We start from the raw sequence: 26,593 nt of genomic DNA, 5'->3' as shown, positions 1-26,593 counted from the left end.
TTCTCCCGTTCCCTGTGCTTCTGCTTTGCCCTCAGCCTTTACCCTCTTAGCTTTCAGCTTCCCCACATTCCCGCCACCCCACTTCCCCGCTTTTCCTCTGGGTTTTCTAGCCCTACCAGCCCCCTCCTGGGCTATCATCCCTTGAGCCTCTGTTTGATCCCCCTCGCCTTGTGGTACCTCTATATTGCCCTCAGCTTTCGCCCTCGTGCCACCCAGTCCCCCTGTGTCTCCATGCCCCTTAGTCTTCTCCCAGCAAGCTCCCTTTACCTGATGTTTCCCTCGCTGACTGATCATAAGATCCTCCGGTCCCTCTGCTTCCTCCCTGCAGTCAGCCCATTCAGCATCTGTTCTGGATACTGTTGTCCGAAGCGTCAACATCAGATCAGCTGTCGGCTTTCCCCCTCTCCTCAGTTTAAAGCCCTCTCGATCTCCTTCCTCACATTGGCTGCCAGTAGTCTAGTTCCCGCTGTGCTCAGGTGCAGGCCGTCCCGCCGGTAGAGCTTGCTCTTTCCCCAGAAGGATGTCCAGTTCCTCACAAAGTGGAAGCCCTCCTCCTGGCACCATCTCCTCAACCATGCATTCACAGCCTAGAGGTCTGCCTGCCTCTTTGCATCTGCTCTCGGTACAGGCAGGATCTCCGAGAATGCTATCCTCCGTGTGCTCCGCTTCAGCTTTCGTCCCAGGACCCTGAACTGGTCAGTCAGTGTGGCCATGCTGAAGTTCCTCCGGCTCACATCATTCGTTCCGACGTGGATTATTACCGCAGTCTCCTCTGTCTCTGCTCCGTCCAGGATCCTCTCGATCCTATCAGTGATGTCTCGTGTCTTGGCCCCTGGGAGACAAGTCACTAGCCGGTCCTCCCTTCCTCCAGCTACGTGACTGTCTACCTCTCTCAAGATCGAGTCTCCCACCACAATAGCAGACTTCCCTTTCCTCGACAACCTCCTCTGCCTCAGGTCCGTGTCCTTGGTGTAGTGCGGTGTCTCTCCCTCGGGGTCCCGGTGAGTCGCGGTCTCCTCCTCTTGCGTGGTTCCTCTGCTAGGTTCTTCCCCGGTGTCGCCTTGTGGATCCTGGGTCTCATCTGCCGACATCCGTCTGTGCAGCTGCTGGTCCCGTTCCTCCACCTTCCTATAGGCCTCCTCGATGAATCTCTCGAGGTCTCTCACCTGGTCCACAATGGGGCCTGCTCCGTCTGTGTTCTGGGTTGACCAGCTCGTCTCCTCTGTGGTGCGCAGTCCCTCCAGTTCCTGGACCCTGACCCTCAATCTGCCGACCTCCATCCTCAGGCTTTCCAGTTCCTGACACCGACTGCATATGTACTCCCGCCTTCCCAAGGGGAGGTAGTCGTACATATTGCACTCTGTGCAGTATACCGGAAAGTACCTCTGGGATCCTGGGTCCTCCATCGCTCTCGTAAAGTGCTGGTGTGCTCCTGCTGATTTGAGCCTGTTATTTTGTTAGCTTCAGAATCCAACTGTCGTCACTGCAGGCGCTTCACAAAGGCACGCCGAACGGCTGAGCGCCGTTGGTGCTGTGCTCTTTTAAATGTTCCCTTTCAGTCAGGGAGGGGGGCGGAGCAGGGCTCCCACGCTGCCTCTCTTCGGGAACAATCTGGATACGCTGTCTCCCGCTGGTGGCCTGAAAGGGGGCCCGGCTGGCTGCTGTGCTCTTTTAGATGTTCCCTTTCGGTCAGGGATAGGGGCGGAGCAGGGCTCCCACACTGCCTCTCTTCGGGAACAATCTGGATACGCTGTCTCCCGCTGCAAGCCCTGCAAGCCCTGATATTAGAGGCAGATCTAGATATTGTTGCTATCACAGAGACATGGTTCAGAGAATCACATGGATGGGATGCAAACATACCGGGATATAATCTTTTTAGGAAGGACAGAGATGGTCATAAAGGTGGAGGAGGAGCTCTCTATGTAAAGATCAATATCCAAGCGACCGAAATGCAAGGGACCTGGAGAGAGGAAGAAGCGATATGGATTGCTCTGAAAAGAGAAGATGGAACTTCTATCTACATGGGTGTAGTCTACAGACCTCCGACTCAATCGCAGCAAATTGATAAGGATCTGATTGTGGATATCCAAAAGTTTGGAAGGAAAGAGGAGGTTCTGCTGTTGGGAGATTTCAACCTGCCAGATGTGGACTGGAATGTTCCGTCTGCGGAATCGGAAAGAAGTAGGGAGATTGTGGATGCCTTTCAAGAGGCTCTGCTCAGACAAATGGTGACGGAACCCACAAGGGAAAAAGCGATATTGGATCTGGTCCTCACAAATGGAGAGAGTATCTCTAATGTTCGAGTGGGTGCTCACCTGGGTAGTAGCGATCATCAAACGGTTTGGTTTGATATAACGGCTAAAGTGGAGAGCGGCCGCACGATACTTAAAGTCCTAGATTTCAAACGTACGGACTTTAATGCAATGGGAAAGTACCTGAAGAAAGAGCTGTTAGGATGGGAGGACATAAGAGAAGTGGAAAGACAGTGGTCTAAGCTGAAAGGAGCGATAAAAATGGCTACGGACCTTTATGTGAAGAAAATCAATAAAAACAAGAGAAAAAGGAAGCCGATATGGTTCTCCAACCTAGTGGCTGAGAAAATAAAGGCGAAAGAGTTGGCGTTCATGAAATATAAAAAAACCCAAGAAGAGGAGAGCAGAAAGGACTACAGGGTGAAACTGAAAGAAGCCAAGAGAGAGATACGTTTGGCGAAGGCATAGGCGGAAGAACAAATGGCTAAAAATGTAAAAAAGGGAGATAAAAATTTTTTCAGATATATTAGTGAAAGGAGGAAGATAAAAAATGTAATTGCTAGGCTAAAAGATGCTGGGAACAAATATGTGGAGAGTGATGAGGAGAAAGCAAATGTGCTAAACAAATACTTCTGTTCTGTGTTCACAGAAGAAAATCCTGGAGAAGGACCGAGATTGTCTGGCAAAGTTACACGAGAAAATGGAGTAGATTCTGCGCCGTTCACGGAGGAGGGTGTTTATGAGCAACTTGAAAAACTGAAGGTGGACAAAGCGATGGGACCAGACGGGATCCATCCCAGGATACTAAGGGAGCTCAGAGAGGTTCTGGCGAGTCCTATTAAAGACTTGTTCAACAAATCTCTGGAGACGGGAGTGATTCCTGGGGATTGGAGGAGAGCGGATGTGGTCCCTATTCATAAAAGTGGTCACAGGGATGAAGCAGGAAACTACAGGCCGGTGAGCCTCACTTCAGTTGTTGGAAAAATAATGGAAGTGTTGCTGAAAGAAAGGATAGTGTATTTCCTTGAATCTAATGAGTTACAGGATCCGAGGAAAATGGCTTTACAAAAGGTAAATCGTGCCAAACGAACCTGATTGAATTTTTTGATTGGGTGACCAGAGAGCTGGATCGAGGACATATGCTAGATGTAATTTACTTGGATTTCAGCAAAGCCTTTGATACAGTTCCTCATAGGAGGCTGTTGAACAAACTTGAAGGGCTGAAGTTAGGACCCAAAGTGGTGAACTGGGTCAGAAACTGGCTGTCGGACAGACGCCAGAGGGTGGTGGTTAATGGAAGTTGCTAGAAGGAAGGAAAGGTGACTAGTGGAGTCCCTCAGGGTTTGGTGCTGGGGCCAATCCTGTTCAATATGTATGTAAGTGACATTGCTGAAGGGTTAGAAGGAAAAGTGTGCCTTTTTGCAGATGATACCAAGATTTGTAACAGAGTAGACACCGAAGAGGGAGTGGAAAATATGAAAAAGGATCTGCAAAAGTTAGAGGAATGGTCTAATGCCTGGCAACTAAAATTCAATGCAAAGAAATGCAGAGTAATGCATTTGGGGATTAATAATAGGAAGGAACCATATATGCTGGGAGGAGAGAAGCTGATATGCACGGACGGGGAGAGGGACCTTGGGGTGATAGTGTCCGAAGATCTAAAGGCGAAAAAACAGTGTGACAAGGCAGTGGCTGCTGCCAGAAGGATTCTGGGCTGTATAAAGAGAGGCGTAGTCAGTAGAAGGAAGAAGGTGTTGATGCCCCTGTACAGGTCATTGGTGAGGCCCCACTTGGAGTATTGTGTTCAGTTTTGGAGACCGTATCTGGCGAAAGACGTAAGAAGACTTGAGGCGGTCCAGAGGAGGGCGACGAAAACGATAGGAGGCTTGCGCCAGAAGACGTATGAGGAGAGACTGGAAGCCCTGAATATGTATACCCTAGAGGAAAGGAGAGACAGGGGAGATATGATTCAGACGTTCAAATACTTAAAGGGTATTAACGTAGAACTAAATCTTTTCCAGAGAAAGGAAAATGGTAAAACCAGAGGACATAATTTGAGGTTGAGGGGTGGTAGATTCAGGGGCAATGTTAGGAAATTCTACTTTACGGAGAGGGTGGTGGATGCCTGGAATGCGCTCCCGAGAGAGGTGGTGGAGAGTAAAACTGTGACTGAGTTCAAAGAAGCGTGGGATGAACACAGAAGATTTAGAATCAGAAAATAATATTAAAGATTGAACTAGGTCAGTTACTGGGCAGACTTGTACAGTCTGTGTCTGTGTATGGCCGTTTGGAGGATGGGCAGGGGAGGGCTTCAATGGCTGGGAGGGTGTAGATGGGCTGGAGTAAGTCTTAACAGAGATTTCGGCAGTTGGAACCCAAGCACAGTACCGGGTAAAGCTTTGGATTCTCGCCCAGAAATAGCTAAGAAGAAGAAAAAAAATAAATAAATTTAAATTGAATCAGGTTGGGCAGACTGGATGGACCATTCGGGTCTTTATCTGCCGTCATCTACTATGTTACTATGTTTTTAGGAGTTCCATCCCCTTTACCATATTGGCCGCTCTTCTTTGAACCTTTTCTAGCGCCACTATATCTTTCTTGAGATAAGGAGACTAGAATTGAACGCAATACTACAGATGAGGTCGCACCATGGAGCGATACAGGGGCATTATAACATTCTTAGTCTTGTTAACCATCCCTTTTTTAATAATTCCTAGCATCCTATTTTCTTTTTTGGCCGCTGTCACACATTGGGCGGAAGATTTCATCGTATTGTCTACGATGACACCCAGATCCTTTTCTTGGGTGCTAATCCCCATGGTGGACCCTAGCATCCAGTAACTGTTATTCAGGTTATTCTTCCCAATGTGCATCACTTTGTCCACATTAAATTTCATCTGCCATTGGACGCCCAGTCTTCCAATTTCCTAAGGTCCGCCTGCAATTTTTCACAATCTGCATGTGTTTTAACAACTTTGAATGGTTTAAGAACACAAGAATTGCCGCTACTGGGTCAGATCAGTGGTCCATCGTGCCCAGCAGTCCAGTGACCTAACTGAGACCAGCCCTACCTGCGTACGTTTCGGTTCAGCAAGAACTTGTCTAACTTTGTCTTGAATCCCTGGAGGGTGTTTTCCCCTATAACAGCCTCCGGAAGAGCATTCCAGTTTTCCACCACTCTCTGGGTGAAAAGAAGAATTTCCTTATGTTTGTACGGAATCTGCAAATTTAATCACCTCACTCGTCGTTCTAATTTCCAGATCATTTATAAATAAGTTAAATAGCACCGGTCCCAGTACAGACCCCCTGCGGCACTCCACTATTTACTCTCCTCCATTGAGAAAAATGACCATTTAAACCTACCCTCTGTATTCTATCCAATAACCATTTCCTAATCCACAACTGAACTTTGTCACCTATCCCAAGACACTTTAATTTTCTCATGAGCCTCTCGTGAGGAACTTTATCAAAAGCTTTCTGAAAATCTAGATCAACCGGCTCACCTTTATCCACATCTTTATTCACATCTTCAAAGAAGTCAAGCAAATTTGTGAGGCAAGTTCTCCCTTGGCTGAACCCATGCTGATTCCGTCTCATTAAATCATGTTTGTCTACGTGTTCCACAATTTTATTTTTTATAAACGTTTCTATCATTCTGCCCAGCACTGAAGTGAGGCTTACCGGTCTGTAATTTCTCTGATCTCCCCTAGAGCCCTTTTTAAAAATCGGTGTATCATTGGCCACCCTACAATCTTCAGATACTACAGGTCAGCAATTTTATTTTTCAGTTATTTTAATACTCTGGAATGTATACCATCTGGTCCTGGCGATTTTTCACTTTTTAACTTATCGATTTGGCTCAGTATATCTTCCAGATTCACCGAGATTTCTTTCAGCTCCTCTGCATCATCACCCTTGAAAACCATTTCCGGTTCAGGTAGATCTCTAACATCTTCTTCTGTAAAGACCGAAGCAAAGAATTCATTCAGTCTTTCCACTATGGCCTTATCCTCCCTGAGTGCCCCTTTCGCCCCCCTGACCATCCAACGGTCCCACAGATTCCCTCACAGGTTTTCTGCTTCCGATGTACCTAAAAAAATGGCTATGAGTTTTTGCCTCTTTTGAAAGTTTCTCTTCATATTCTTCCTTAGCTGTCTTTATCAATGCTTTGCATCAAATCTAGGGAGGCAAGAAATTCCTCAGGTGCCACTGCCACAATTACTGAATTAATAGTCTTCATGTGGAAGCGCAGTACTTTCAGCATAGCATTGACTGACGGGGTCCAGAACTGGCCTTCAGTCATCTGAGCCTTTCTTTGACAATATGAAATATGTGGAATATCTGCCCGAGCCTGAGTCATCATTTGGAACTTGCTCCATGGAGCGAAGATCTAGGAGCCTTTGCATTGTTGTCTGGACTCTGAGAGCTTTCTCCAGCCGGATGGCTTGGGAATATACAAAGAGGTCCAGAAGGGGTATACAGAACTCAATCCTCAATCTTGTAACCTTCTTGAACAACCTCCAGGATGCAACAATCTGTGCTTATCTTTGCCCAAACCTCCATTATGCTGACAGCCTGCCCCCTATCTGGGGGGGTTGAAGGGAGAGGGGGGTGCAGCCACTGAACTAATGTCATTGCGCTTTCTTGGAGGCTGGAGAGGGGCGAGAGTCAGAGGCTTTATGCCTTCTGTCCCCACTGAACCTTTGTCATGACCCCTAAAAGGACTTTTACGTTACTTGGCCTCCTGCATAAGAATGGAATCTTTGAGAGCCTCGAAAATTCCCACGCCACAAACTCTAAGCCACCCAGGGTCTGCTGTATGGCAGTTAGGGAAATGGTCCGTAACACTGGCCATCAGGTCATCCAGACCTTTGCAAATAGCATCTGCCCCTTGAAAGGAAGCCTGCTAAGGGTGGTCTTAGAAGCCGAGTGTCTGATCCAGAGCATTTGTTGGGCAGAGATAGAATAGGCTGACACCTTGCTCATGACTTTTATGATGTCATATAGAGAGTCTGCTACATAATTTACCCCAGAAAGGATCATCTGAGGGTCTTTGTCTTCCTCTGAGGCCAGGATCCAAGGTAACCAAGTGTGGCAAGAATGTGCAACAAAGGAAGCCATTGCTGCCACTATAATTTCTAAAGCTAAAGCATCAAATTGCTTCTTAAGAACCACATCTTCCGTGTGGTCTTGAGCATCCTTCAACATCACACCTCCTTCACTGAGCAAGGAAGTCCACTTGCTACCAGACCTGTGCTATCAGTAAATCTACCTTAGGCTGAACAAACAGCTGTTGGAAATTCAGAGCTTTGGGGTAAAGTTTGGCCAAAGTCTTGGCCCTCTGGAGACTCCCAGTGGTCAGTAACTATTTTTATGATGTCAGGATGTGAGGGAAAGAACGTGGTTGAAGTCACTGAGTGGCTCACAATTGAGCACTATGATGTGGAGGCTGGTATAAATTCCAGCTGCAATTCACACAGCGAATTAGCTATTATGCCCGGAGCGCTGATACCTTGAACAGTTGCCACACTATGGGGTCTTCCCCCTAGTTCAGGGCCACCACTGATTCTTGTCCGCTGGTCTCATACTGAGAACCACTCTACCAGGGAAACTGCATCCTGGGACAATAAGGGCATGGAATCAGACCTTTCATCCTCCCAGCCAATGTCAGACTGGATCTCCTGGTTCAACTATGGATCCTAGTCTGTACATGGCATGGTGTTCATGCATCTGCGCTTCACCAAATCTCCTTCAGAGGGCTCTGGAAAGGGCCTCATTCCCTGGGATTGAGTCTCCTGCCGATCCCCAGCCCTGAAGGATTCAGCAGTGGATAAGGCCAAGACTCCCACCCCTCACGCTCCTCAGACAACCATCCAGCACAAACCTGGCATGATACAGGGGTATAAAGGCCTGAGGGGTCCATCCCTATCGATTTTAAGCAAAATTGAGGGGTTTTGAGGCAGCTAGAGTCTTTAGAAAAAATGATCCACTAACATTTTATGGTGCAGACTAAACTCAAAACCTGTTGGACTGTTATAGGACAGGATGCCCAACCTAAGTTGTAAAGATTTATGAGTCTGTATTCAGAGGCATTTATACAGATAGTATCATCCGTGTCACAGACCAGGGCATTCAGAGGCACTATCCAGACAGTTCTGCTGGATATCTTTACAGACCACTTTTGGAAAGAGAAAGGGAATGAAATTTGATATACAGTACTGCCTTTCTGGGGTTACATTCAAAGCAGTTTACATATTACATGCAGATACTTATTTTTTTATACCTGGGGTAGTGGAGGATTACCACCTGGATAGTGGCCACCTCAGCACCATCTGGATAGAACATTGCTGATACTCTGATAAACGCCTGGACATTTAGTGCCAGTCTCCAGGAATGTCTCAGCATTAAAAATCCAGGTATCTGGTCTTTTGTTGGGCTTCATCTACAGACGATCTTAAAGACAAGACTTCCCCTTGGAGCGAAGGTTTTTCTTTTTTATCACTTTACTTCTTTGGGACTTTCTAGGGGTAATTTCCTGTTGCTGCAGAAGGCCTTTTTGTTATCTCGTAAATGTATCCTCTTGTTATGGAGGCAGGCTGAGGTGCCTACCCTCACAATGTGGAAAAATGAACTGTTTACTTTGCTGAAGTATGAATATTTGGATACTAAGAAAAGTGGCTCTGGTCAATGGAGGAAATTCCGAGCGATTTGGGCTCCGGTCTGGGACAATTTGTCTCCGGGTGCCCGAAGTGCTCTTCTGAATTTCTGACACTAGAGTGCTTGGGGGGGTGAGGGGTGGGGGGGTTTGGAGGGTGGGTTGTTCTTGGCTTTTGATGAGTATCTTTTGTCTCCGCGCAGAAACAACGCGGTAGACCCTTTTTGTCTTGGGTTTTGCTGTTTCTGGTTCTTTGTATTCAGATTGTGGTTTACTTCTTTGTATTCTTCTTTTCTTAATAAAAGAAAAATTAAAAAAAAAAAAAAAAATATCCAGGTATAAAAATCCAATGACTGCCACATGTTGAATACGTATTCCCTATTATAATTCTCATCATCACACTTGGTATTCACAAATTTTTTTCTAATCTAATCTTCCATTTGTGCGTCACACATAGCTATACAGGTTCAAGGCGACAGATCAAGGAGGAAGGGGGTAAGTAGCAGGGGAGGGGGTATGGAGAAGATACGATAGGGGACACAGAAGAAGGGGGAGTTATACAGAAACTAAGACTGTTAATTGTCAAAGAGGTGGGTCTTCAGGTTTTTTCTGAATGTAGTGTAGTTTGTCTTTGTCCTCATAACTTCTGGTAGGTCATTCCAGGTTTTTACACCCAGATAAGTTAGCATAGAGTGGAAAATTTGCTTGTAGTGGAGGTTTTTTGTGGATGGTAGATTTAGTTGGATTCTGTTAAGGATTCTTTTTGATGTCGACCATACATTAGAGAATAATTGGATAAGAGGGGCTGCTGAGCTTCCGTATAGGATCTGGTGTAGGATACAAGACGATCTGAAAATTATTCGGGATGATATTGGGAGCCAATGTAGTTGCCTGATGAAGGTTGTGATTGAGTCAAATTTCTTTAATTTGTAGATTAGTCTAACTGCTGTGTTCTGGATGAGTTGTAGTTTGTGGATGAGAGAGGTGTTGATGCCAAGTAGGCGGAGTTGAAATAGTCCAGTTGAGGTAGGACCATCATCTGAAAGATCAGAGCAAAATGGTATGGGTGGAAGTATGATCTTGTGAGTCACAGATGACGCATAGTGTAGATGGTCTTTTTCTGAAGGTTAGATATTTGTGGTTCCATTGTGAGAGTGCCGTATAAGATGCAGCCTAGTACCTTGGTGGATTTTTCCATTATGAGAGTAATGCCTGATGGAAGAGTTCTGTTGTGCGGTATGGAAACCAATGGCTTTGGTCTTAGGATCACCGAACTCTGGAACAATTTTACCACCCCGCTTCGGTGCCTGTCCTCCCTCCAACTCTTCCGAAAACATCTGAAAACTTGGCTCTTCTCCAAAATGCAACGACCTCTCCTTCATCGATTTACTAATTCCCTCTAAACCTCTCTTTCTAAGCCCTTCTACATTTCATTGTAGTTTCTTTTAATACCAATTACTGTAAACCGTGCCGAGCTCTACTTCTGTGGAGATGATGCGGTATACAAACTTAAGGTTTTTAGTTTAGTTTAGTGGCGTTCAGTTTCAGCTTGTTGTTCGTTGCCCAGATTTGAATTTTATCTATATTGTTTGAGATTTTTTTGGCAATGTTAGGATGGTTATTGGTTATGGGAGGAGGATGTTGTCAGAATACGATAGTACCATTTCATCTTCCAATTTGATATGACCCAGCAAGCTCATGAATAAATTGAATAGGATTGGGGATAATGGGGAGACTTGTGGGATGCCACAGAATGCCTTCCAAGGGTTGGAGTATGATTCTTGCCTTCCAAGGGTTGGAGTATGATTCTCACGATTTTGTAGGAAGTTGGCGAACCAATTCAGTACAGTTCCTGTTATATCGATTTCCGAGAGTTTAGTTATGAGTAATTGGTGGTCCACTGAGTCGAAGGCTGCGGAGATATCAAATTGGAGTAATATTGCCTGATGACCCAAACTTAGCAACTGTTTGATTTTTGTGATTTTTTTTTCTCAGCGCTGTACGTACAGTGTACTTTCAATTTTAAGAAAACAACTGGCAGAAAAGATAACTTTAAGAAAATATGGCTCTGCCTCTTGATAGAATACAGGACAAAGCCATCTTTAAGGCTCAACAAAGATTAACAACAAACTGCAATCTGAAAACTATGCTCATATTAAACTAAAATATTATAGGTGTAATTTATTTTGCTTCTTTTTTCTGGGCTAATGTAGACATATATTGTTTCACAGATATAATTACCTTTTCTTTTAGATCAGCACAGATGTCATGTTGTTTTCTTCTGTCATTAGCCAATATAATTTCTGTTTCATATGCTGTACAGGCTTCGGTAATAGTCATTATCCCTTTCATTAGCAAGTTTTTCCTATCTCGAAACCAGCTCTGTATCAAAGCTTTCCGATGTTCCTTAGCAAATCGGTACTGGTCCCAGGATGTCTCATGTGCAACCTAGAAGACAAACCAAAACAGTGATGGGTATTCAGAAAAAGTGCCAATTTCAGTAATTAATGTACCAAGAACCAAACAAAAAAGGGGGTAAAGCCAAAGAGTGCAACTGGGAAATATAATCTGCTGAAACATTGCAATGATAAAGAAAACAGTTAAAATAAATCCTTTAATAGACAATAATTGCCTTATTCTATATATGATGCCTAAAAAATTGGTGCCAAAAAGAATAGCGCTTAGTGTGATTCTATAAAATGCCTCTGAAGTTATTCACAGTTTATAGAATCATGCTTAGCACTGAATGCATGACTAACATTTAGGCACATCCATTTAGGCCAGTGAAAACCAGATCTAGATACTTGCGCCTACGTTGTGCGCACATCAGGCATATTCTATAACATATTCCCACAACCTGCTTATGCTTCTCTCCTAGCCATGCCCCCTTTTGAGATTAGTGCACTTTTGAGATTAGTGCACTAGAATGTATGCATACCACTTTATAGAATGCACTCAGAAAGTTGTGTATATAACTTCTAATTAGTGCCAATTATAAAGAGATTATGTACTTACCCTGATAAGCTTTTTTCAATTAGATAGGTGAGACATTCTAAACAGCTGGGTTATTTCCCCATACCCGCATGCTGCAGAAGGAATCCACTACAGATTTTTCCATTCTGCCTCTGGTGTACTTCACAATACAGTTTAGCGCCCTCTACAGTTAGTATCCAAGCACTGAGGAGCACACAACATTTGTGAAATAGAGGCACCTGTAGCAACAGGTTAAACAAATTGTTTTACTCATAGGTAACTAATAGTACCATTAATCACCAACATAGGCATCAAAGGAACTAAGAAACTACTCCCCAATAAATGGAACATATATACAAATTCTTCCCAGTCCCCAAGGGATAACAGGCATCCAAGAATCAACTTGGAGAAGCATAAATAGATTGAAAACTGAAAGCAAGTGCAGAAAGGACAGGGTGGGGAATCAAAAATGTCTCACCTATCTACTAGAAAAGAGCTTACCAGGGTAAGTACATAATATATTTTTCCAGTGTAATAGGAGAGAAATTCTAGACAGCTGGGACGTACAAAAGCAGTCCCTTAAATAGCTAGGGTAGGCTTGCTGCGCCGGCCCTTAAGACAGAGGACCCGAAAGTCAAGTCCTGTCTTGCAGTTGCATCCACTCTGTAGAACTTGGCAAATGTGTGAAGAGAAGACTACTTTCCTGCCCTGAAAATCTCTTCAGGAGAGACAGATTTAGCTTCGGCCCGCAAAGAAGCTACACTCCTGGAAGAACGTGCCTTGACAGAAACAGGAGACTGTTTCCCAGAAATAGGTAAGCTGATGAATGGTCCTATAGATCCATCTAGAAATTGTGGCCTTGGAAATGGCCCCACTTGATAGCATGAGGTAGCACAAACAGACATTGAGCGACATCAGGATGAGCCACCAATGAGGACCGACTGTCCTGGAATCTAAAACAAGAGAACCTGGCCACTTGGACCTGCACAGAAGCCACAGTAAGGCTGTTATCAAAACCAACCTGAGGAAAGATGAGAATCATCGAGATCAGAGCTGGTCCTGGGAGCACCAATATTGGAAAGCCTTCCACACCTTAGCGTAAGTTGACACCGTGGATGACTTCATAGGTTTGAGAAGAGTATCAACTACCAGGACAGAATATCCTTTATGCTCTAAGGCTGCACACTCAAGAGCCATGCCATGAGAGCAAAGTGACCTGGATCCTCAATGGCAACTGGACCCTGTGTGAGTAGATAAGCACTCGGCTGAAGGCTGCAAGCAATGCGTAGACACATCAGATCTGTATACCACGGTCTGCCAGGCCAATCTGGAGACACCAGAATGATGTACTGGATGAGCCACAATTCCCTGAATGACTTGTCCAACCATCGGCCAAGGAGTAAGACAGACAGAAGAGCTCCTGAGGCCACGGCTGCACCAGATCGTCGAGCCCTTCACTTCCGGGCTTGGATCATTGACTGAAGAAGTGAACAGCTTTCTTGTTTCTTGCCATAGACATGAAATCGAAGAAACGCCACTTGCCCGGTTTCAGAGTCTGTCTGCTGAGGAAGTCTGCTTGAACGTTGTCCACTCCGGCCACATGCACTACTGACAGCACCAGAAGATGACATTTCACTCAAAGAAAAAGAAGGCAGGCTTCCTGAGCAAGCAGAGTGCTCTTGGTTCCTCCCTGGTGATTGACCTAGGCTACTGCCGTCACATTGGCAGAGAAGGTCCTGATCGCTTGACCCTCCAAAGTCTTCTGAAATCTCATCAGAGCCAGACAAATGGCCCAGAGCTCCAACCTGTTGATGGACTACTTTCTCTGAGAGGCTGTCTAACACCCATGAACAGAACAATGATTGCAATGAACAATGGGCTAAATTTGCACAATCCTGGCAAGAAATCACATGAAGGGAGCCCAAGGACTCCATTACAGTTTTCTAGGCAAAATTCAAAGTTTTGAAGAAGCAGGGAGCTAAAGAAAAAGATCGCTAAAAATCCAAGATGGTTGCCAGCACAAAATTTGCGCAAAAATTGCAATTTTATACACATCTCCTGAACTTGAAAAATAATGATTTTAGGATTTTTGAGGAGGTGAAAAACACAGGGGAAAATCCAGAAATACTCAGAAGCCCACTTTTCCAACCTCCCCCAATGTCTCTCATAGGCTGTCAGCCTGTACTTACTGTGACCATTGAGGATCCATGCTGCAAACCTGCTTTCAGTATGAGAATTTTACTGCCACAATGCTGACAATTGGTCCTCAAAGTTGATCTTCGGGCTGCCAGTCAGACTCTGCTGTCTGACTATACCGCCACTCCTGTGGACCAGTGGAAGCGCACAGGGATAGGTGGAGATGCAAAGACACAGCCGGCACCCTATGAGACACCACTGAGCCTCCTAAGGGCCTAACAGCCTAACAGGCCTAACAGCCTGTGCTTGACCCCCACTTAACAGTAGGTGATCTGCTTCAGGGACAGCCCTGAGTTCCAGATAAATATATGCAGGCTGGCCAACAGGTACCCAAAAGGGATTGGCCTGCCAACTACAGACCGAAGTCTGTGAATTCTCAAGCAGGGAGAGCTTCAAATTCACAGTAAACACAAAATTACATGGAAAGGGAATGACATTATATGGAATTTAAAATAATAAAATGGGTAGAGCAGAATACACACAATTACAGTCATGCATGTAGAAGGAAAAACTGTAGAGGGTGCTAAACTGCACTGTGAAGTACACCAGAGGCAGAGTGAAAAATCCATAGTGGATTCCTTCTGCAGCATGTGGGTATGGGGAAATAACCCAGCTGTTTAGACTGTCTCACCTATTGCACTGGAATACTTATTAATTGCCAAATATCAATGCTGATTAGCATATGTTAAGCAATTATGTTGAAACTCCTTCCAGAACTGAGCAAGAAGCACACGCATTGTATGGGATTTTGCACTACATTTGGATTCATTATTTTACAGACAGAAAAGACCCCTGAGGAAGGCAAGAGCCGAAACACTGTCAGTGTTGGGTCATACATCAATTTCATGCAATAAAGTACAATTTTTATTCCAGTTCTGGAGGCAGTTTCACCTCTGTGGGTGTCATTGTTTTTTGGTTGTACTATTGGATCCCCTTTCTCTGTTATCTGGAAGCAATTATGTTGTACATGCAAATCGGTAATGCATACCAATTTGTATGCACTATTTTGTTAGCACTATACAGAATCTGGGCCTGACTAATAAATCATGTACAAAGAAACAGGGGGTTGCTAAATGCTCATTATCATTGACAAATCGTATGACGATTGGCCACAAAAGGACAATTCTGTAATCTAGGCACCCTCATTTACATGCCCCTTATGCACATAAATCTGGAAAATGGTGATGGTGTCCTGTCTAGATAATTAGGTGCCATTATCTTGTGTTCGAGTCCTAACCACTTGATGAATTACAGATCTAAAAAGAAATTGGTTTTGTGCTAGTTCAACAAGATCCTCCAGCGTCATCCCCATGATTGTTTTCAACGTGTCCAGGCATCTTCACCTGAAGCCTTTGATCTTCCCAAACATGATATCCTTCTCCAGTGATCTTTCTCTTCTGACAGTGTGACCAAAATAAGACAGTCGTAACTTCATCATTTGGGCTTCGAGTGACATAGACAGCTTGATCTCTTCCAGAATCAATTTGTTAGTCAGCAGCTATGGTTTGAATTCATCTTCCCTATGTGCATCACTTTGCACTTGCTCACTTTAAATGTCACCTGTCTGCACTCTTTCCATAATCTTCCTTTTTCCCTCCTTCCTCTCTCCATCATCCCCTGCTTTACCACCCCAATTGATTTAACTTTAAAGCTCTTTCCTACCAGTTACAGCTCCAGAATGAGGCAAAGGCTCCCTCAGTCTCCTTGGAAGGCTGTGGTGTAAGCAAATAAGCACTAGAAGTGGCTGAGTAAACTCCTGAGTTTGGCTCCTTTAAGGGCATGAGTGCAGAAGTGACAGGCATCTCTGGCGCTCATAGCACCTACATTACAAATCCTCCTCCAAGTAGAAATTGTAGTTGGCTGCCAAGGAGGAGGAAAATTACAGTACGCAGGAGCTGCAAGCTTAGGACAGTGCTTCTCAATCCCATTCTTAGGACACACCCAGCCAGTCAGGCTTTCAGGATAAATAAGATGAATATGCATGAGATAGATTTGCATATCAAGAAGATAGTGCATGTAGAAACATAGAAACATAGAAAAAAGCAGCAGAAAAGGGCTATAGCCCACCAAGTCTGCCCATTCCAAGTATCCCCTCCCCTGAATTTACTCCCTTAAAGATCCCACGTGAGTATCCCATTTTCTCTTAAAATCCGTAATGCTGCTGGCCTTTATCACCTGGAGTGGGAGTCTGTTCCAATGATCCACTACTCTTTCGGTGAAGAAGTACTTCCTGGAGTTGCCATGAAACTTCCCTCCCCTGATCTTCAGCGGATGCCCTCTGGTGGTCGAGGGTCCCATGAGCCAGAAGATATCATCTTCTGACTCGATGTGTCCCGTGATGTACTTATATGTTTCAATCATATCTCCCCGTTCTCTTCTTTCCTCAAGTGAGTACAACCGCAATTTTTTTAATCTTTCTTCATACGTGAGATCCTTGATCCCCAAGACCATCCTGGTGGCCGTTCGCTGAACCGACTCGATCCTCAGCATGTCCTTTCGGTAGTGTGGTCTCCAAAACTGAACACAGTACTCCAAGTGAGGCCTCACCATGGCTCTGTACAACGGCATCATAACTTCAGGTCTCCTGCTGACGAAACCTCTGTGGATACACCCCATCATTTGTCTTGCCCTGGAGGAAGCCTTCTCCACTTGATTGGCAACCTTCATGTCCTCACTAATGATCACCTCTAGGTCGCGTTCCGCCGTGGTCCTAACCAAGGTCTCACCATTTAGTACATAAGTTCTACGCGGGTTTCTCTTACCCAGGTGCATTATCTTGCATTTTTTAGCATTGAAGCCTAGCTGCCAAGTAGTTGACCATTGTTCCAGCAACAGTAGGTCGTGTGCCATATTATCAGGTAATAAGCTTTTGCCTACTATGTTGCAAAGTTTGGTGTCGTTGGCGAACAGTGATACCCTTCCTCTAAGTCCTTGCGTCATATCTCTTATGAATAAGTTAAATAGAATCGGGCCCAGGACCGAGCCCTGCGGCACTCCACTGATCACGTCCGATGCTTCGGATGGGGTACCGTTCACCACCACCTTCTGAAGTCTACCGCTCAGCCAATCCCCAACCCATGTAGTTAGAGTGTCTCCTAATCCTATCGATTTCAGCTTGTTCAGTAATCTTCGATGAGGGACGCTATCAAATGCTTTACTGAAGTCCAAATATGCCACGTCCAGTGACTCTCTGGCGTCCAGTTGTCTAGTAACCCAGTCAAAAAAGCTAATCAGATTAGATTGGCAGGATCTACCCTGGGTGAACCCGTGTAGGTCTATCTCATGCATACTCATTGTGGATAACCCGAAAACCTGACTTGCTAGGTTGAGAAGTACTGGCTTAGGAAGCAGACAGTACTATTTATTTTTAATGGCATTTATATACCGCCTATCAAGATTATCTAAGCAGTTTATAATCAGGTACTTAAGCATTTTCCCTATCTGTCTTTGGGCTCACAATCTATCTAACGCAGGGATCTCAAAGTCCCTCCTTGAGGGCCGCAATCCAGTCGGGTTTTCAGGATTTCCCCAATGAATATGCAAGAGATCTATGTGCATGCACTGCTTTCAATGCATATTCATTGGGGAAATCTTGAAAACCCGACTGGATTGCGGCCCTCAAGGAGGGACTTTGAGATCTCTGATCTAACGTACCTGGGGCAATGGAGGATTGAGTGACTTGCCCTGGGTAACAAGGAGCAGCACAGGGTTTGAACCCACAACCTCAGGGTGCTAAGGTTGTAGCTCTAACCACTAGGCCACTCCTTCCTACTATTAATACTAATTATCATTTCTACTGGCTGCCAGCTAAGGAAAAAAAAACATTCATGAGTTGCAGTTTGAGTACCAGAGACATACATGGGGCTCAAGAGACTATGGCAAGTCTTACATTAGGAGCTGAACATTTTGGATGTTTACTGAATTCCTAGAAGGCCCTGACCACTCAGCATTACAAATCTCCAAGAATGGCAGCAAGCAAACACTTAAAAATATTTTAAGTGGACTCTCTTGTGAGAATTTAGGTTCTCTTGATCAAGGTTATCAGTTCAAAGTCCAAAACTGTATTGATATATCAAAGGCCTGATTTACTACACTTTCTTTTCCCTTAGACACAGAATATGAAGAAGGTTTAGTAAAATTGGTCCTATGGTAAACATCTGAGAGGATCTCTTGCTTTCTACCCCTTCCTGACCTTGTTCTTCAGCTCCGATAGAAACAGAGAAGGGGCGATGTCTTAGTTGTTGGCTCTTAAGTTTTTAGGCTGGCTTTTAAATCCTGAGTTACAATGTTTACAGTCTGCATTAAAACAATCTGTGTATCAATCTGGGGGGGAGAGTGTGGCACAGTGGTCAAAGCTACTGACTCAGCACTCTAAGGTTGTGGGTTCAAACCCATACTGCTCCTTGTAACCCTGGGCAAGTCACTTAATCCTCCCATCGCCAAAGGTATATTAGATAGATTGTGAGCCCGCCAGGACAGACAGGTAATAAATTAATATAAACCATTCTGAGCACCCTTGGGAGAACCTTATAGAAAATTGAATAAATAAATAAATAAATGTAGTTATGCTCCACAATGTTGATATTTATTTACAGGGAAAGAGGTATAGTTTAATTAGCACATAGCAACACTATAGCAAAAGTTTCTGAGACTCAAATAGTAATCCACTTCTGTCACTGATTTGGTCTATAAATCTGATCAAGTACTCTATTCTTCCTATGCCTTAGTGAACCCAACTGCAACTGAATAATAATAATGATGATGTTCCATTTTAAAAGTTGTCATGCAGCTCTGGCTTTAAGATTGATAGGTAGCCCTTTTTACTGCAGACTCTTTAGAGTGCAGGTTTCTTAAAGCACTAGTATTAACATGGAAGTTTTTAGAGAATTCAATTGAGAAAAGCAAATTCTTTGAGAAATACTTTTTCCTAATCTTTAATAGTGTTATTAAATGTGAGTATACAATAATGTTTAAACTTTTTGTTTTCTCTTCCTACTTAGTCCCTCCTCCCCATACACCATACAAATCTAAGTAAACCAGGGCCTGCTGTAGCAAACTTCCACAGAACCCATACCACATGTAAAGATTCAGTATCTTTTGTAATCAAAAATTGTTGATGTTTCCTGATGTAACCAGATCCACACAAGTACAAAGGAATCATTTTTACAAATGAAGTTCAGGTTTATCACTCTAGAATATGTGGGCAACCTCTGTCCTCAAAGGCCACAACCCAGTTGGGTTTTCAGGATTTCCTCAATAAATATGCATAAGATCTATTTACATACAATGGAGGCCATGCATGCAAATGTAGAACTGTTATTCCTAGGTTTTCTATCCAGTGAATATTTACCCAGTGGCAGTCAGCATGTTTTTGAATATAGACTATTACCAGCTAAGTTAGACCTGGATATTCAGTGCTGAGCACCGGTACTGAATATCTGGGTCTGACCAGACTTCAACTAGCCACCCAAATTTAGATGGATCCCAATATTCAGCATCTGTCAGTTTTTTATTCCCCCTCCCACTCCCCACAATTCCAATCCCTCTTTAGACCACAGTGATCATCCCACCCGCCCAAGAGTAGGCCCTCCCCTTGTGATTGGCTCCCCCATGATCAGCCCTCCCCACGATCAAGTTCTAACCTTCATGATCCAGTGGGGTATCAAGGGCAGGAGCAATCCTCACTTGTTCATACCACTAGCTGCTCCAGCAGACTCTACTTCCATATATGGAAGGCTGGCTCTTCATGATAGAACCATGAGACTACCACTAGAGTTCGCAGCAGCTATTTTATCCACTGCAGCCACTAGAATAGGGGTCGGCAACCTGCGGCTCATGAGCCACATGTGGCTCTTCTCCCATGGTCCCCCAAACCAACCAAAGTATCTGATGGTCCAGCGTGGGTCTTCGTGGCAGGAGCATGGCCCTCTCACTCCTGCCTCCTCACAGCTGCCTTCTAAAATGGCTGGCTTGCAGAACTACAGGACATGCCACAAGCACCCATGAAAGCTCAGGGCAGCCATTTTAGAAGGCAGCCATGAGGAGGCAGGAGAGAAAGATCATGCTCCTGCCATGAGGATCCACGCTAGACCTCGGTAGACCCGGGCGGCCCCTTCCTATAGATGGCAGAGTGGAGAGAGGTAGGAGCATTGTAGGGTTGAGCTGCCATAAGAAGGCCATGCTCCTGCCCTAAAGATTCCCCCTCTGCGCTGGACCCGATACCTAGGTAAGCCCTTGGGGGAAAGGGGAATTGTGGGTTTGGAGGTAGATCAAAGGATCAGGTCCTGAAGAGAGGAGAGAGCCTTGGCTTTGGGGTTGGGAAGAAGGGAGGGGGTGGAGGGAGGGATGAGAAGTGCAGAGACCTGTGAGGGGTTGGAGGGGAGAAAGAGTGGAGAGAAGCTAGACCTTGGGGATGGAAGATGAAAATGTTAGCAGTTTTAAGTCAAATTTTCACTCAAGGGGCAGGTGTTTTCTGTAGACAGTAGGTTTAACTAAGCACAAAAGTGGGCGATGTCATTACCAGCACTGGGAATGGAGCAGCTCTTCCAGAGGTAAGAACTAAAGTTTTGAGTATTTCTCACTCACAGCAGTCCCCTCGGTCTCATTAAATATTTTAAAGCTCATAATCAACTCTCAGGGATGCAGCTGAGATTGTGTGTCTGATTAATCCTGCTGTCAGTGGAGAACACCTGTTACAGAGAAACAGCTTTGTTTTATCCATTGGTAAGTAGAACATAATCAGGCACACAAATGGGTTACTCCCTCTCAGATAAATGCGAGAGCTGTACAATTCACAAAGTCAGATTGGCCAGTACCATTTGTTTGAAATCAATGTCTGTAATTATTGATTAATCTGGGCAAAACACAAAGAGCTCCTTTTACTAAGCTGTGTTAGGGCTTTAACGCGCGGAATAGCGTGTGCTAGATGCTAACGCCAGCATTGAGCTGGCATTAGTTCTAGCTACGTAGCACAGGGTTAGCGCGCGCTAATCTGCTGCGTGCGCTAAAAACGCAAGCATACCTTAGTAAAAGGAGCCCAAAGTGAAGGTACTATGAAGCAAGGAGTAGGTAGCTGCTTTGCAGATGCTCTGCAATAAAGCAGATATCAAAAGAGCTAGGGTAGTCAGTCAGTTCCTCTAATTTGGTGAGACTTGATTCAAATTGTTAAAAAAGCTGCAGTCTAGCTAGAATACTGGAAAACCAAGTCATTTGGAATCAAAGACAAACAGTTGAACAAATTTTCTTTTTTTTAATTTATAAAGTTTTCAAATACAATCAAGACAACTCTTGATAAATAGAAATAATTCCTTACTTCAAAATTATAATTAAACAAATCAATGTCACTAGAAATAAGGAATAATTAATGACAACACTAAGGGAAAATAAGAAAATTCAAGGGGGAGAAGACAAAGAAAATACTAATTATCAGGTGACTCAAACTAGTAATATAAAGGAAATCCAAGGAAATTTCTTAAAACCAAAATCTGTTATACTTCCTTACTTGCAAGACTTTAAACTGGGTTAGATGAAAGAGTAGAAACCGAGATAGGTTTTCTTGCTTCCAGAAATTCTTAAATTTCTGGGTCTTAAAAAGCATATGACCCTACAATAGAAGCCAACTTGAAGAGACATTTACACAGTTCACTGTGCTGTAAAATAAGCTGAATAAGATTTGCTCTTTTTTGCACAGGAGAATATTGAAGAAAATTAAACCATCTGCACTGAAGATGAAGGATGAACCTCTCTCTGCTGTGGTCTGATTAGGGTTTCTGGTTTGGCATAAAATGTGCAGTAGTAGCTTGCTGAAATTTGCACATTGAGGGAATTTTGGCACTGAGTTGATGGTGCTTCTTCAGTGCTTTAGTAAATGGCTTAGATACAGCCTGATACTAATACTGAGATGATTGAACTTCAGGTCAAAATGACTCCATTCAATATGTACTGGGTTGAGGAAGGTCTGTAACTTGGTGAATGGACTTTTGAAGTTAATGCTCTTAATAGTGAAGGCTACATTGGTGGAAGAGGATCTACTAGAATAACTCACTGGATTCAGCACAGATTTCTTCTCTTCCATAGAAATGATAGATGTGGTCCTTCTGAATCCAAGAGGGCATTTTCCCATAATGTTTCCATTCAGTCTTATTATGCTCAGAACCTATATTTATCAGACATCTGTTATTCATGTAGAAGCACCAAAATTTTCTTCCAAATTGCAAACATAGCCTGAACTTGAGCATAGTCTGGACCATGTTATATGAGAAGCCAAACACAGCTAAAATAAGAAAATTTGTCTTTTTTTCTTTCTTTAAATAAAATTTGGTTAAAACAAAGTAATAAAATGATTTAATAGGGAGAGCTTTGTTTTTGCTTCCTGTGACAGAGGCTATGAAACCTTGCCCCTTCCTTGAGTTAGTTCTACTCCTTAGGCAGAAGGTTTCCTGGAGGAATCTCCAGCACTTTCCCTCCTGGCCTGCTGGAAGAAAGGCAAGGACAGCTCAGAAAGGGAAACAGCTTCAGAAGAGGGGGAGGGGAGGAAAGTGCCAAACCAGGAAATAGAGGAGAGTTCAAAATGTAGATCCAGGATTAGAAACAGAGGTCCAAAAGAGTGAAGGAAGGACATGGAGGATCAGGAGAGAACTGTAACTTATTCCTAAATGAGGTAGGAACCCGCTGAACTGAAGTTTTTTTCGCTTGCACAGGACTAAGTAATAAGGCTGCATCTTAAAACTCTCTCAGAGGCGGGGGGGGGGGGGGGGGTGGTGCATGAACTGTGCTCCTGGCTGGACACGAAGGACTGTCATCCAGAACTCTGGATTGACTAAACCAGTGGTCTCAAACTCAAACCCTTTGCAGGGCCACATTTTGGATTTGTAGGTATTTGGAGGGCCTCAGAAAAAAATAGTTAATGTCTTAGTAAAGAAATGACAATTTTGCATGAGGTAAAACTCTTAACAATTTATAAATCTTTCCTTTTGGCTAAGTCTTAATAATAATATTGTAATTTATAGCTAAAGAGACATATGATCAAGAAACTGTTTTATTTCACTTTTGTGATTATGATAAACATACCGAGGGCCTCAAAATAGTACCCGGCGGGCCGCATGTGGCCGCGAGTTTGAGACCACTGGACTAAACTAAACTGAGAGGGGCAGTGTATTTTGGGAAAGCAGTTGGTTTCTGTGGGGAGATCTGTGAGGAAAACAGATCCCTAATTCTGTGTAAATAAAAGCCTATTCTCCTACCTCCCTAGACTGCTTGTTAGCGTTTGTGTGACTCTTGGGTAACCGGGCTACAGCTGTTACACTTCCATTTACCAGAGCAGAAACAACAAAACTGGGGGATTCTTCAGCGCTTTACACGAGTTCTTAGGAGTGCTGTTCTGTCCCTTATGCTGAGTGATTAAATCACCTACTGTGTGTCTGATTACATCCTGCTTGTTGACAGAAGAAATTAAACTATGGAATGTGTTGCCAGAGGTTATGGTCAAGGCATCTGACCTAACTGGGTTTAAAACAAGGTTTAAACAAGGTCCCGGGTCTACAAACAATTATTACCAATTGATCAGGTTAACTCGGGGAAGGTCCCCTTTTATCTCTATAAGGGATCCAAGAGGAAAAAGAACAAGGAACTGACATGGCTCACTGTTACGGTGAAGGAAGCGATCAGAGCCAAGAAGACTTCGTTTAAGGAATGGAAAAGGTCAAAAACGGACAAAAACTGGAAAAAGCACAAACAACATCAAAGCAGGTGCCATAAGGCTGTAAGAAGGCCAAAAGAGACTAAGAAGAAAAAATAGCCAAGGAGGCAAAAAACTTCAACTTCAACGTCAACTTCCGTGAAGGAAGCAGTGGGCCGTTGGATGACTGTGGACTAAAGGGAGTGCTAAAGGAGGACAAAGCTATCGCCGTCAAACTGAACACATTTCTTCCGTCTGTATTTACCGAACAGGATATACACAACATACTGGAAGCCGACAGGCTATACGCAGGAAACAAAGACGGGAAACTGACAAGGTTAGCGGTCAGTCTAGAAGAGGTATGCAGGCAGATTGATAGGCTTAAAAACGATAAATCCCTGGGACCGGATGACATCCATCTGAGGGTAATCAAGGAACTGAAAGGGGCTATAGCTGAACTGCTTCAACTAATAGCCAATCTGTCGATCAAATCGGAAAGGATTTTGAAAGACTGGAAAGTGGAGAATATTATGCCGATCTACAAAAAAGGTTCGAGGGGAGATCTGGGAAACTACAGACCAGTGAGTCTGAACTCAGTACCAGGAAAGATGGTAGAAGCGCTGATAAAGGACTGCACCATTGATCACCTTGACGGACACAATCTGATGAGGACCAGCCAGCATGGCTTCAGCAAAGGAAGATCTTGCTTGACGAACTTGCTGCACTTCTTCAAGGGAGTAAATATACAGATAGACAAGAGTGTCCAGGTTGACATTGTATATCTGGATTTTCAGAAGATGTTCGACAAGGTTCCGCATGAACAACTACTTCGAAAAATTGCGAGCCATGGAATCGAGAGTGAAATACTCACATGGATTAAAAACTGGCTGGCGGATAGGAAACAGAGAGGGTGGGTAAATGGACATTACTCGGACTGGAAAAGTGTCATGAGTGGAGTGCCCCAGGATTCGGTGCTTGGACCCGTGATCTTCAACATATTTATAAACTGGTCTGTAGAAATTCTGAAATTATCTGGAAATTGGCACGACGAATGAGGTGATTAAATTTGCAGACAATACGAAGTTACTCAGAGTAGTGAAGATGCAGGAGGATTGCGAAGATCTGCAATGGGGCATAAACTCGCTCGAGAAATGGGCTGTGACATGGAAAATGAGGTTTAACATGGATAAGTGTAAGGTGATGCATGTCGGTAACAAAATTCTTATACACGAATACAGGATGTCCGGTGCAGTACTTGGAGAGACCCCCCCAGGAAAGAGACTTGGGAGTACTAGTCAACAAGTCAATGAAGTCGTCCGCGCCATGTGTGGCTGCGGTGAAAAGGGTGAACAGAATGCTAGGAATAATTAAGAAAGGGATCACGAACAGATCGGAGAAGGTTATCATGCTGCTGTACCGGGCCATGGGTACCCTCACCTGGAATACTGCGTCCAGCACTGGTCGCTGTACATGAAGAAGGACACAGTACTACTCGAAAGGGTCCAGAGAAGAGGGACTAAAATGGTTAAGGGGCTGGAAGAGTTGCCGTACAGTGAGAGATTAGATAAACTAGGCTTCTTCTCCCTTGAAAAGAGGAGACCGAGAGAGGACATGATTGAAACATTCAAGATAATGAAGGGAATAGACTTAGTAGATAAAGACAGGTTGTTCACCCTCTCCAAAGTAGAGAGAATGAGAGAGCACTCTCTAAAGTTAAAAGGGGATAGATTCCATACAAACGTAAGGAAGTTCTTCTTCACCCAGAGAGTGGTAGAAAACTGGAAAGCTCTTCCAGAGGCTGTTATAGGGGAAAACACCCTCCAGGGATTCAAGACAAAGTTAGACAAGTTCCTGCTGAACCAGAAGGTACGCAGGTAAGGCTAGTTTCAGTTAGGCACTGGTCTTTGACCTAAGGGCTGCCGCATGAACGGACTGCTGGGCACAATGGACCACTGGTCTGACCCAGCAGTAGCAATTCTTATGTTCTTAAGCAGTCTGGCATTTACTAGTAAAGTCAACTACTACCTTTGGAGATGGGCTACTGGACTTGATACACTTTTAGTATGACTCAAAATGGATCTCTTCATATTCATAAGTTCTTAAAATGCATCCCATCCACCAATTAAACTGACTGTGCATGCAAGCAATTCTTTGCTGGATCCACTGTCCCAATGCGTATTTAAAACTGTTTGGTTTCTAGCCGATTTTCTGAAACCTATCCTGGAGACTCTACAACCGGTATGGTTTTCAGGATATCCACAATGAATATGCATTAGGAAAATTTGCATGTATTAAAAAATCAGTATATGCAGATTTAATTCATGCATACTTATTTGTCAGGATATCCTGACAAATCAACAGGATACTAGGTATCCAGGACAGGTTTGGGAAGCCCTAGTTTACAGGAACTATCTGAATGAATACTTCTGCTCAAAGCACAGAAGACCCGTTTCAGAATTTTGAGTTCACACCAGGTGAAGTTTACAGTGAACTGGCAAGACTCAAGGTGAACAAAGCCATGGGACCAGACAATTTGCACCCAAGAATGCTCAGAGAATTGAGCGATGTCCTGGCGAAACCGTTGGCTGAGCTATTCAATCTCTCCCTAAGTAAGGGGAAAGTTCCCCTGGACTGGAAATTAGCTAATGTCGTTCCTCTGCATAAAAAGGGTTGCAGGGCAGAGGCTGCGAATTATAGACCGGTGAGTCTCATATCAATAGTGTGCAAACTCATGGAAACGCTAATTAAAAGCAAATTGGACACGATCTTGAATGAAGGGAATCTTCGGGATCCCAGTCAGCATGGATTCACCAAGGGTAGGTCCTGCCAATCCAATCTCAT

General features: G+C 44.1%; 1 protein-coding gene across 2 annotated transcripts in view; it reads right to left on the bottom strand.

The window, feature by feature from the left end:
- Positions 1 to 26,593, bottom strand: part of CCDC148 (coiled-coil domain containing 148) — a 169,298-nt gene that overhangs the window by 65,643 nt on the left and 77,062 nt on the right. For both annotated transcript variants that reach the window (XM_033944463.1, XM_033944464.1), the window contains one exon: positions 11,149 to 11,355. In XM_033944463.1, coding sequence (XP_033800354.1) covers positions 11,149 to 11,355 — 207 coding nt within the window. The remainder of the gene's footprint in view (positions 1 to 11,148; positions 11,356 to 26,593) is intronic.

The sequence above is a fragment of the Geotrypetes seraphini genome, chromosome 5 (genome assembly GCF_902459505.1).
Source record: "Geotrypetes seraphini chromosome 5, aGeoSer1.1, whole genome shotgun sequence".
Taxonomy (NCBI): Eukaryota; Metazoa; Chordata; class Amphibia; order Gymnophiona; family Dermophiidae; genus Geotrypetes; species Geotrypetes seraphini.
Note: the sequence above shows the minus strand (reverse complement) of the source record. Positions and strands in the feature narration are given on the sequence as shown.